We start from the raw sequence: 12,734 nt of genomic DNA, 5'->3' as shown, positions 1-12,734 counted from the left end.
GTCAGCTTTCCAGTACAGTACATAACGGAGAACTGACCTCTTGTGGATTTTAAGACTTAAGACAGTTTTACTTTGGCCTGTCATTCAACAACCTTTTACAAATTAAGTTAGCTAACACAGGTAAATAAATGCATAATGCTGGTGGCTGTTTTCAGTTGCTTTTTGTTCCAGAGGGGAAGCAAGTGCCACTCCCAGCCCATTTGCAGCTCCAGTAGATCCACAGTTTTTTAACTCCCACAGACCACAACACAAATGTGGAAAGACCTGATATATAACTGCTTCCTCATGATCTCAACAGAGCCTCAATACACTGTGTCTCAAGATTTGTACGAAATTAAACAGGAAAACAAAATAGTAATAATTTAGGAAAAAATCTGTAGTTGCAGTTTTAGCAGTTTTCAGCACTTAAAACCAACAAACCTGGCTTCTGTTAAATTGAGTAAAACAGAAGTACTACTTTATGGTCCACAGAAGGGGATAATGGCATGCCAATATGTTTATGGAGCAGCAGGTGATATACACTTGAAAATATTTCTACCAGTTATAACACACGCTTACCTCTAGCACTGGGAGTGCACCACAAGACCAACACTCAGGGTGCCTGAACGCTATGCTTGACTTTACTATTGACGTGCTGTGTGACCTCTGGTATGCACGTCTCCCTCTACGTGCTTCAGTTTTCCCACCTGTAGTATGGGCAGAGTGATACTCACCCCCTGCTTGAAATTGTTTGAGAGCTGCTGACGAAAAGCACTAGGTACGAGGCAGCAGTCGTTATTGTGAGGATTTTATATATGGACAGGGCACATTCACCCTGCACTGCTCAAACCAAGAGTATCTTTACCAATTCAGAATTCCAGACTGGTTAAACTTTGACAGATGACTCAATCTGAAGCATTTCAAAACCCAACCCAAGTCACAGCCCCTCCTACAAAGCCAGATCTGAGATGTGGCAGTCTGGGTCCTACTGCATTAGCACCCCCCAAATAAACAAAATCCCATGCCTCCCACTCTTCTCAAATTCTGCACAGAAAAAAAAACAACCAAACTTTAAAAAAAGTCGACTAAGAGTATAACACAGAGAAAAGCGAGAAATAGGTATCTGGAGCTTACAGAAGGAGGCTCTTCTAAACCTTTCATATCAATGTGAAGCAATGCAGCACAATAAAAAAAAACACCTGAGCTAACTTTGAGAAAAATAGTTCTGGTAGCTAAGCAGGCCTGTTTGGGCATGGCTTGGGTATCTCAACACAGCACTGCACTAAACCATGTGTACATATCTATGCACTTGGCTGGTACTCCTTAATTTTATCCTCTGAGGTTTTCTGGATGTACCACTGCAATATTTAGAGGTAATCAACACTATTTCCTAAGGAGTGAGCAATGTCTCTGTGGAACACTGTAGATGACCTCCGCAGGTGGGAGTCATCTGTACTGCTTAGATGTCTAAGTGGTCTAAGTCTGAACTAGTAACTAGCTCCCTTCTGAGGTAGCAAAGAGAAACCAGCACCTCTAGGTATCTTCACTGCCCAGGAAAGGAGTCTTGAGTGGTTTGGGATGTCAAAAGTTAGGAAGTTTAAATCTTAAAACTTCTCCAACTTTCAGTATCTTTACCTCTTCCAGCTACTTCCCCTCAATGAAATCAGAAGGCATATCTCAGTCACTCCTAGTCCTTCATCAGATTGCCTCAACATTTTAGTGTAATATTCTTACAAACATTCTTACCTGTGGCCTGACAACCGACTCTCATTTTTCCTGAGGGACCTTTCTCTCTTCTCTCTTCCAGCCCCTGAATGTCTATGGGAAGCACTCACTTTAAGGCTTTTTTCATTGCTGTTTGTATCAAAGCTTGGAACTGATTTTCTTTCTTCTGTCTTGGTCCTCTCTCTTTCAGGCAGTTTGGCAAGAGAGCCATCTGTATCTTTGGGGACGTTTCTTAGTTTTTCAGAGGCTGAACTCATATGTGAGCTTGACAGTGTCTTTGATGCAAACTCCATATTTACTTGTGTTGAAGATCCTTTGCTTTCTTGAAAATCAGCACTTGGGAAACTCAGATCATTTTCTTCATGTTCTTCACCCTTGAACTGTGCTGTGTTGCTTATGCTAGTAGATCGTTTTGAAAGCCTCCTTTTCTCCAGATCCTAGAAATAAGTGCCATTAAAACCATAGATTAAAATTTGAGCATTTTTAAATAAACATGAAAACCAAAGGAAAGGTCTATCACTAATTTCTGGGCTAAGCAACTCCTTCATTATTAGGAATCAGGTTAAATAGGAATCAGATTTTTTTTTAAATTTATAATAAATAAGAACAAACATACACTTTTAATTAAAATTTGAACAGTATTAAAGATGCTGTATACCCTTAAAAGACTGCTTCCTTTTATGCAAGATCATCAACAAAATACCTCCTAGAAGCTTAATTTTGGGTTTGTACCGAACTCAGAGGAAACCGAGACATATAAGACATTTTACTGGAAAGACTGCCCACTACAGGTACCTAGTCTTTATTTCCATATCAGAGATATTTAGAAAAATCTAAATAATTCATTTAACTTCCATATTCTCTTCAGTATTATCCAAATGATATGTTTAAAATATCTCAGTTTCTCATTATTACAAGCCTAATTTCTCAGTGGCAAAGTTCCTGTCTATATAAAAGCAAGAAGAAGGAAAAAAAAAAAAAAGAGGCAAGAATTTTAGAATTGTGTTTTAAAAACACTTACTGATGGAATATGATCTGATTGGACCAATTTAGAAACATATTTCTAACTGAAAGTAATTTTCAATTCCAAACGGCTACTCATTAACTGTAGGGTTTTGGAAAAAAAAAGAGTAAAAAAGATATCCGTGGCTAAGAAAACATTGAAAGCTGTAGATACTGCTAAGGTAAAAAAGCAATTTTGCTAGTAAAATGGAAGGTCCCATCTGTCAAGATATATCAAGAATGGAAAAGATTTCTAAAGAAATTCTGTAACCTAAGATCACAGACATACAGGGAGCAGTTGCATGTAGTGGTTATATCTGAAACAGTTTGAATTTCTGAATTAATCAGAACCACTTCCCTAACTTACCACATATTTTCAGACTGCAGATTTAATGGATTAGCATGCAGAAGTAATTTTAATATTATTTGCAAATGACTTTATCGCAGAAGGTTAGATATGAAATCCACAGCCAAGCCCAATATTTTGTAAGTGTTGGAAATCACCTCTGGTGAACTTGCTACTGGTCCAGCCATCATTCCTCTGACAATGAGACCAGACCTGGGCCTTGGCTTTTCCTTCACTGTGGATTTCAGGTCCTCAGAAATGATTGCTGCTTTTAAAACTTCTCCACTGTCTTTTAACTTCTTACTCCCAGAGGGTAAGTGGCTGTTGTGTATTGTCCCCGTGTGGCATTTTTCACTTTTGTGCTGATGTTTTCTGGATGGAAGGATTTTATCTAGTGGATTCTCAACATCGTATCTACAAGGAAGAAAAAGGCAAAACTTCAAACAGCAAAATAATGCACAAAGAAATCAATGAAAACATCTGCTTCATTTATTAAAGCATTGCTGTAAAATTAATTTACTTATTATCTAGCAATGGTACTCACATAAAGTCACTTTTCACTTAAGCATCTGTATATAGGTCTTCAGGACATTATTTCAGTATCATTACTATGTGTCACAATTGGTTAGAATATGTGTAACACTTTAATCTTATGCTTACTTATTTTGATATGTACCATATCATAACAGAAAGCAAACTACGTATATCATACCAGACAGGACCTAAGCTACCACCAGCAGTTCCCATTCCTTCTTCACCTACTTGGTTGGCAGTTTGAAAATTTGTTAACACCCTCTGTTATATTATAACTTAGACTGACTCTACTGACCCCCTTCACTCTTTGTTCAATTATAGAACACATATTATTTTAGTTCAGAAAGAAAGGTGCTTTTGTATTTGGGCTTCTCTTTGATCATAGGTTGCTACATCCCTGTCATTTGACCTCTTCCATATTCTTCAACCTGGTCCTCCAGCTAGCAATACAAGGTATAGTTCACTCTTTGCATCTGTTTTCCTACACATGTATAATGCTGTAAACGGGCTTTTCTGAAATGCAAGTGAGATTCACCTGGATCTGTGACTCCGTTTGTACACCACTATATGCATTTCTTTCTTAAAAATATCTTTTAACAAATCATGTTCCTACTAAAAAAAAGAAGTCATCATTTGTGCCTGTAAGAAATCATGACAAGTCTGATTTTCTTCATCAGGATCTGTTTCACTGTCTGCATAATCTTAGATCACTGTTAAATGGAAGTTCTTTTACTCAGTAGCGCAAACTTCACTGAGACTCTTTTGTCTCAAATTTATATTCTGTGTAACCTGAAAACACTAGCCTTCTTTACAATAACTGCCCTTGAACTTGTTTTTCATCCTAGGATGTTTTTCTCCATCCTATTTCATAGCAAAGCGATTCCATGAGTTGAAGTATGTTGTATCACAAAAACGTTCCTTTTATTTAACTATTTATCAACTGTTTTTTGAAGTAGTATGTCTCATGTTGTGGAGAAACGCTGCATAAGTAAACTGAAGGGAGCACTAGGAAATCTAAAGACTGTTACTCCTGGCCTGGGACCACGTAACCCTCCACTGCCAAAGGGCACAGTGTGTCAGCAGAGAGATTGTTTTAACAGTTACAGACATTCAAGGAAACTTCCAAGACGTAAACTAAAAGGAAAGAGGACTCTTTAATAAGGAACCAGTGAAGAGTACCTGTCTAATTACACTCTCCATTCCTGAAAGCAGTGTTAAAAATTACCCAGGTAGTTGAAATTAAAACTAATTTCAGGCACTGGTTGGTTGACCTGGTAATGACTGACTTTTCCTTTTCCGAGGGTCAGATTCTCAGCTGGTTTCGAAAGAAAAGTCAGTTACAAATACTGATTTGTATCACGACAGGCCCCAAAACCCCTATTGCCCTGTCACACCCACTCAGCACATTTTTCCTTCCTTGTGCCTCCAGCCAACTTCGGCCTCCTCAGCTCAGGAAGGCATAACCGGTAAGGCTGGTGGTCATGAAGGCAGGAAAATACCTACAAAATCACACAGGACTGAGAGGGAAACCTGCAAGTCAATATAGGTTCTTGCCCTCTCCAGAGCTGGCAGCTTTCAGTGTGGGGCTGGGTAACGTCCAAGCTCATACACACAAAAGGTTGGGCGTTTCTGCTTTTCGCTTTCCGATTTTCCTTTAATGTGCCATTTTTGGCTCCCCCCTGCCCCACTGACTAAAGCAGCAAAGGAGAATTCTCTGCTGCTTGAGGGACAGCGCCTGCGCCATACTGATGAGGGGCCCTTCCTCACAGCACCATGCCACCCCCCCCACTCCCATCGCTGACACAGGTTGCTCCTGCGTGTGGGGTTTACTTTGCCTCTTTGCATTTGTGTGTTCATGGATGTGTCTATAATGAGCACGGCCATGTGCGCGCTGGGGTGGGGGCCGTCAACTCAACCACACTGCGCACGTCTTTCCCGCTAGTGGAGGATTAAAACCATAGAGTGCCCTCCCGTGTAAAGCAGAGCGGCCCCACAACGCACCACCTCCTGCACAATGACGGCCACTCTGGGCCAGCAGCCGAGCACTCGCTTTGCGGTTCCCCCCCACTCCCGCCTCCGCGGGGCGGGTGGGGGAAGGAAGCGCTCGGCTGACAATACGCATGCGCACAGCGGGCTATAAGTAGCTGCGGACATGGGCGGGGCCGCCATGGGGGGGCGGGGCCGGTTTGGTGGCTGCGGTTTAACGGTACTGGGTACTCGGGGGGGTGGCGGTTTCGTGGCAGCGGTTTAACGGTACTGGGTGCTGGTGTTCCGTATGTCAGAGCGGGCTGTTAGTGGGCTCCCTTGTAGGAGGCAGCTTTTTGCTGTAATAAGAAAGGCTTGCGGGCACTGGAGGGGCTCGCAGGGGCAGTGGGACAACTTGCAGTCTGGGGCAAGGGCAGAAAATGAGGCAGGTGTGAGCTCTTGAGGCAGCGTGAGGTGGGGCAGTATCAGATGGGGGAGAGAAGATCACTGGAAACATGCTAAAAGCCCCTGTATCTGAGAAAGAGAAGCAGCTAGTTCTTTCGCACTGCCTTCTTTTCAAGTGTTGCTTCTCAGCTGGTAGCATCCAACTTTGAAAATCTTGGCTTTCTTTCCCTATAATGAAAGACTTGCTGGGGTTTTACAAGCACTGATGCTCAGACTTGCCTACTTTGAGCATGCTGTGTTTAGGATGAGGAATAAAATCAGATTAATTCCCCAAGAGTCAAAGCTGGGGAGGCGAATTACTCTTTTGTGCCCATTTTAAAAGCTTTCTATTGACGCACAGTTATGGCTGTTACTCCACCCTGAGGCACTAATAAATGGAATTGAAAGACTTTGTTACATGCTGTTTTCAGGTTATTTTGCCAGATAGTAACAACTGAAGCTATACTGTTTGTAACAACACTGAATTTAAGATAGTAGGCTTTGCTCTTGACTATGCAAGGCATGAATATACCTGTTAGTTTGAGTGCAGGTGGTTAGTTTTTCATCAGAATATGCTTCGAGTATTTCCAATTTACAAGGCATAAAAGCTCAGATTTCTATATGCTTCAGTGACTGAGAGGTGTAATTGAGATTATTAGTCTTCATAATTGGTAGGGAACATAAAAGAGCATTTTTGAAGGGTGGCTTGTGTAGGAAATTCTAATAATCTGGAAATGTAAGCTTTGTGTTACTAGGATAAACTAATAAAAGGTAGTGTAGCTGAAGGTATAAATGATAACACTTTTAACAGTATTTCCCTTATTTAATAATTTTTAAAAAGTACTGACTAGACAGAGCAAGGAGAAGGAAGTAGGACTGTACCTGTAGACTTGAGTTTTGCCCTCATCAGGCATAATGGCACTCCCATGCACATGATCTTCATCCAAGAAGTCCTGTGGATGAGATGTTGAGCTCTTACTTTGAGGAGCTGACAGAGCAGCACTTGAACTGGTGCTTCTGGAAGTCGCACGGTGCTCAAGGAAATAGTTAGTAATAATTTCAAGAAGTGTTTTCAGTGGGTTCTCCTTTGCCTATCCAAAAAGAAAAATAAAGTTCTTGGTGACTGTTGAAACTCTTTGTTAGCCTTGCCACAAGCTAAGATAGATGTTCTTTTTACACAGTACAGTATCTGAACACGTTAAGTGCTTTCTAGAGATAGCTGCTCACGGGTTTACCCTAGATGTGACCATAAACAATATAGGAAGGTCGAAGATGTCAGCTAGGGAAGGTCAGGAGCTCCAAGGTGTTGGTGTGTTAAATGAAGGAAGCATTGGTACAGAAGAAACAAGTTTTGGTCATTCCTTATTCTCATTTCAGATACCCAGTGCAAAGTGTGGTAACTATGCTAGAATACACCTTTTCTAATGTTACCTGGTCAACCTGAGAAGAATGTAGAATGAACTGCAAGTATTTTTAGTACCTGACTTCCGTATTTGTGTTTTATCAGAACTTGGGGGGGAAACACGGATTCTAGAACTCTACTCGTGTGCATAAAATAGCCCTTTTAAGTATAGGGCAACACCCCACCCCACTTATTACTCTGTTTTTCAACAGTATGCTGGAAAATGTCTCCTGTGTATGTAAGCATTTCATTAAACAAAAAAAGAACAAACACAAAACACATAGAAGTTAGGACTTAAGTAAAAACACTACAATGTGCTATAGTGATGTAACCACACTGGGAGATTTTTTCAAGTGTTTTCTTACAGAGAAAGCCTCATGCTGTTTACCAAAAGCAGCATGGTGCCTTAAGTCATGAGTGAACTGGAGAATGGTATTATCCATCGATGTCCCCATCTTCAAATATTGCTGTCTATATTACATTTCAAAGAATAATAAATGCTAGAAGTCTAATTTTAAATCTGCCAGGTCTTATATAATGTTGCAAATAGAAACGGGCTTGTAAGGGTACTACAAAATTGAATAATCTAGCCATAATGACGGAAAAGGAGTTAAAGTGAGTAACAGCTCGTGGTTTATTGGAGGTTGCAGTTTGTGACAAGGTTCATTAACTGCCAAGTTCTCAGCTTCATCCCATGAGCTGCAATCTCACCTATATGTTCAGGTCTCCGTTCCTCAGAGAACGGTTAGTGTGTCCACAGCAATGCAGTACGAGACACGAGCTTGAGTTCTCTGCAGTTTGGGCACATACTACAGTCTTGAGCTGGTTGGCCTAGTTTCATGGTATCTGATACCACATTTTGGGGACCACAATCTGTTTCCTTACCTTGTTCTGTTTGTACAAGGAGTGCAGATGTAGGACATTTCGAAGTTCATTCCTGTTATTGATGCTAAGTGCAGAACGTGGAAGCTCTTGGTCCATGGTAGTGATGGTTTTCTTCAAACCCTAAGAAGCAAGTGTGAGATTTGAGAGTATTTGAGACAACTTCCCACAGTTTTTATTCTTGACTTTGTTGGATGTAACATGAAACTCCTCGATACATTAAAATGTCAATAATTAGTAATAAGCTAAGGCTTAGAACCTGTAATTTAATGGTACAATTTTGCATTACTACAGACCACAGATGTGAAGATTTTTAAGGTGGCAATACTGTATGTGAGGTGGAAATTATGGAACATGAAAAAAAAAAAATCTCCATGCAAGTGACTTCAGCTGCTAAACAGCCTCCTAAGACTGGCTGACTGACTGAAGGCCCCTGCTAATGCCTGGGCTTCTGGTTCAAACAGTTCCAGGAATACTGAGTTTGCTTTTTCCATCAAGATGTGATACAGCTTTTCATAAATGTGATTCTGACTTGGGTAATTACAAGGTTTGCACATCAGGTGTACGCTGCCTCTCGGTGTGTTCAGAACAGGTTTGAGAACCTTTATCATGACTTGAGGTTATTCTGACCAGTCTCAGGTTGGAAATCAGTCAGATCTCCATGGCATCAGCTGGTTCGGGGTCTTCCAGCTTCCTCAACTACTTCATATCTGCAGTCAGCATACATGGGCACTTCAGAGACAAAATGTATGGGCATCTCACTTTGTGGAGGGAGAGGCTGCTTATTTATTGTGAAACGTCAGAGTCGGATCCCAAACTAATTCAAGTGGTACAACAGCAGACCACCATTCGGAGAGAGAAAGTCCGGATTTCTTCTCTGAAGGGCTATACAAAAAGGATTTATTTTTCTGCAGATGGATTGTCTGGCTCAGATTTAGGGAACTATGGACAAGTTGTGGCAAATAAAGGATGGTTCTCAAAGCTGGCTCTGACATGTATTAAAGATTTGGGGGAAGCAGGGCAGCACTTGTGCAGAAACATAAAGGATTATCAGCACCCCTTGTTTTTGACTCCAGATTATATAGTATGAATAGATCCAGCAATTAAAGTATAAGTTACTATTATAAGCTGTATAGTCTGTTTTAGCAGCAGGGCATTCCATTTCCTTTTATGCTTTTATTCAGTTTTCCATTTACACTTCCCTAACTCAGAAATGTAAACGTCTTTCATTTGAAAAATCTTTGCAATCAATTGAACAAACAGACTTGAGCCTCTCATACTTCGGGCAGTAAATGGCAAATAATGAATTCTGCATCCGAAAATCTGTTGGCAAATGTTTCAACTTTGATCACAAACATTGACAATGTTCATTTGGAGGATGGATGCAAAACAGATGAAGAAAACTGAGGTCTGTGTAGCACTCAGAGAGTGGCTGTTTAATTTCTGACACAAGCTAACTCATTCCTGACACTGAGGAACTGACCGGGCTGGACATCAACAATATTTCCTTAGGACTGAACATGACTACAAGTTGGTAGGTACTTTCACCTGGAAATGTGAAGGTGCCTTCTGCTCAATCCCACGTTCCCCACACCTATGTACAGTACAAAGTTTCCTTTACAGCGTTAAGTTTGAGAAAAGTGCAGTGGTCTCTGTTCTCCCCTTCTCCCTATCCCCTCGTCCCCAGATAAATCTGCTGTCTGGCAAGCTGTTACTGAGAACTGGGGAAAAAAAAAAAAAACCCCAAAAAACATCTTACCAGTTTCTCTACAACTGCTACCTTTTGCCCTTTTTTTTATTCAAAAAATATTTGTCCTGGGAAGTTTTGTGTGCCTCTTGGAAACACAAGGACAAGAGCAAGACACGTAATTAATGAGAAAAGAACGTGAAACCGACTTTCTTCATTTAATCCTGCGTTTTGCAGGCGTGTGGGGGTAAGAACGGAGCTTTCCCAGACAAGGAGGAAGCTGGCTCCCACGGTCAGCGATAAAAAGGCATTGTGGGAAGTGTAGTGCAGATGCTTACCCGGCAGGCTGCTTACGGCTCTGCCCTGGCTGCCTTAGGGCTGGAAGAAGTTCCCCCTCCCAGTATTCCTTCATCTTTTAGCACTTAGCATTTTTCATGTGTCATTCTCATTTGTACTAGCTGGAGAAAATCGAGACAAGTTACCTTTCTACTGAGAAATTCTCTCACCAGTGATGCGGCCACTTCTTCCACAAAGGAGTTGTCCATCTTTAGCCCAAAGCGTGCTCAGGGGGCGTATCCTTGACTTCGTCCGACAAACCATCCGCGCCTGCCGACATGGCAGCCCTTCGGTGCGGTTTTGAGCACCGCAGCCCGGAAGCAGCGGCGGCCTGGACGCAGCGGCGGGGCTGGTGCGGGGCCAGTTGCTGGAGGTACGTCGCTGCGGAGACCATGTCATCGGAAGCAGCGGGAACGCCTCCGCCCGGGAAGGAAGCCGCGGGGTAACACGGCAGCGAGCGCCTTGGCAACCGCTTTACATAATAAAATTTGAGAACGGACTGTGCAAATCTGAGAGAGGGGACAGTTTTCCGATGTTATTGTTTTGTAAGAAGCATACATAGTTATTTGCAACCTGTGCTAATGCAACTTTTAACCATATATGTTTCTTTAGTAAAATTGCACTCTTGTACAAACCAAACAAAAGACGCGACTGCTAAATTGAGCTTAATCTCTCATACTGGCAACATCTAGGATGGCAGCATTCATCACCTGAGTTTTTCCTTTCAGATCACGCCTAGGTGAGCCAGTAATACAATATGCTAACGGGAGGGGTCACGGTGAGTAACGGAAGGGGTCACAGTGAGTAACGGGATCTGATCTAGGTTGGAGAGGTCATGTAGATTTCTCAACCTGGGAAACCTCTTCCAATATTTGACCACTCTTAGGTATGTAAACTATTTTCCTTAACTAGTTAAAATTTCGCTTGCTACAGCTTCTGTTTCCTTTTACCACTTTAGCGGGCTCTCTGAGACGAATCTGGCTCTATCTTTTCTTTAACCCTCATTCATTAGTTGTATGTAGCATCTAAACCCTCACCTGGTCTTTTTCTCTTAAGACTGAGCAGACACTGCCCTCTCAGCTGCTTCTTGCGTCTTGTGTGCTTCAGCCCCTTAATTGCCTTACTGGTGCCTTGCTGTACTTGGTCCACTTCCTTCAACTCTCTCTTAAACTGAGTAGTGGGGGAAGCAAAATAAAACATGGTATTCCATATGCGACCTCAGGGGAGTGCTTCACAGGGGCATTTGTGCTTTTACTAGTGCATTCCAGTATGTGGTTAGGTGCCTTTGCTGCAAGTGCCACCTACTGACTTATTTTCAGTTTGTCTACCTGCTCTTCAAGATCCTTTTCTGCAAAGTTGCTTTTTTGCATAACCAACACTTAGGCTGTATTATTGAGTGGGTTTCTTTCATTCTTACTGCAGGACTTTGCATTTGACCTTCACAGCACCCACTGGTTTTTCCATGTAGATGTGTAGCAGATCAAGCAGAGCACCCCTCTTCATCAACTTGTCTGTCCAGCGCAACATCAAAATTTTATTGTTAACACACTCTGGAAGTCTCTTGGGTTGGTTGTCCCAGGCCACGTTTCTCTTTCATGAGATGCTGAGATGCTTAAATTCCTCCATCAGAAGTAGGACCTGGTGATGGTGATGCTTCTTCCAGTTCTCTGAAGAAGTAGTCATTTCTTCTCAATGGAACAGACTGTGGCGGATCCCCACAGCAATGGCTCTTTTATCGACCTTTCTTTTGGTCCTGACCCATAAGCTCTTGACTGGCCCATCATTTTTGGCATAGTAGATCTCTGTGCACGCAGACAGCTGCTTTGCATTCAGCACCGTTCTCCTCCCTTTTCCCTGCTTCACTTTTCTTGAAATCCTGCATCCACCCAGTCAGGTGAGCTATTTTTAGCTACATCTAGACCTGGTGTTTTGCATGCTTATGGGTCAACTTTGTGTCCAGAGGTATCAACTGGTACACCTGCAAGAACTAGCCAGTTTTTGTATAACTTTACTTGGTAGGGCATCAGCTGAAATCTCAGGCTTAAGTCTGCCACACATACATGTCAGCTCTGTGACTGACAAAGGGTGGAATGTGACTCACTGAATAAACCCCACAATGCAGGAATCTCCACATCTCCACAGTGTGGAGATTGGCAAGGGTGATGTGCCCATGAAGCTCAGAGAAGAATGCGAAGAAGCTGACTTTAGCTCAGCACAAAGGGAGGGTGGCCTTTGATTTAGATACACAGCTATCAGCAGCTGCATGGATCAACTAGTGGTGTAAATGTATCTCCCTGAGTTCATTAAAAGACTCTGAATATCTCCCTTAGTTAGACCAGCATGGGGGGAGTGTATACATGGCTCAGCCCAACAAAGTATAGAAATTAAACAACTAGCAAAAGTATCTTTGAGAGAGCAATGGGCTTGACCTG

General features: G+C 42.1%; 1 protein-coding gene across 1 annotated transcript in view; it reads right to left on the bottom strand.

Moving 5' to 3' along the window:
* Positions 1–10,517, bottom strand: part of MINDY4 (MINDY lysine 48 deubiquitinase 4) — a gene marked incomplete at its 3' end in the record, with an annotated part of 85,782 nt that extends 75,265 nt beyond the window's left edge. Inside the window, exons 1-5 of the mRNA XM_082014794.1 lie at positions 10,449–10,517; positions 8,283–8,402; positions 6,878–7,086; positions 3,211–3,466; positions 1,726–2,141 (exon numbers count right to left, since the gene is read on the bottom strand). Of these exons, the coding sequence (XP_081870920.1) occupies positions 1,726–2,141; positions 3,211–3,466; positions 6,878–7,086; positions 8,283–8,402; positions 10,449–10,511 (1,064 nt within the window). The 5' untranslated portion in view covers positions 10,512–10,517. The remainder of the gene's footprint in view (positions 1–1,725; positions 2,142–3,210; positions 3,467–6,877; positions 7,087–8,282; positions 8,403–10,448) is intronic.
* Between the last annotated feature and the right edge of the window lie 2,217 nt (positions 10,518–12,734).

This window comes from Phaethon aethereus (genome assembly GCF_964289735.1).
Source record: "Phaethon aethereus genome assembly, chromosome: 2".
Lineage (NCBI taxonomy): Eukaryota > Metazoa > Chordata > Aves > Phaethontiformes > Phaethontidae > Phaethon > Phaethon aethereus.
This window is presented reverse-complemented; position numbering and strand designations above follow the sequence as displayed.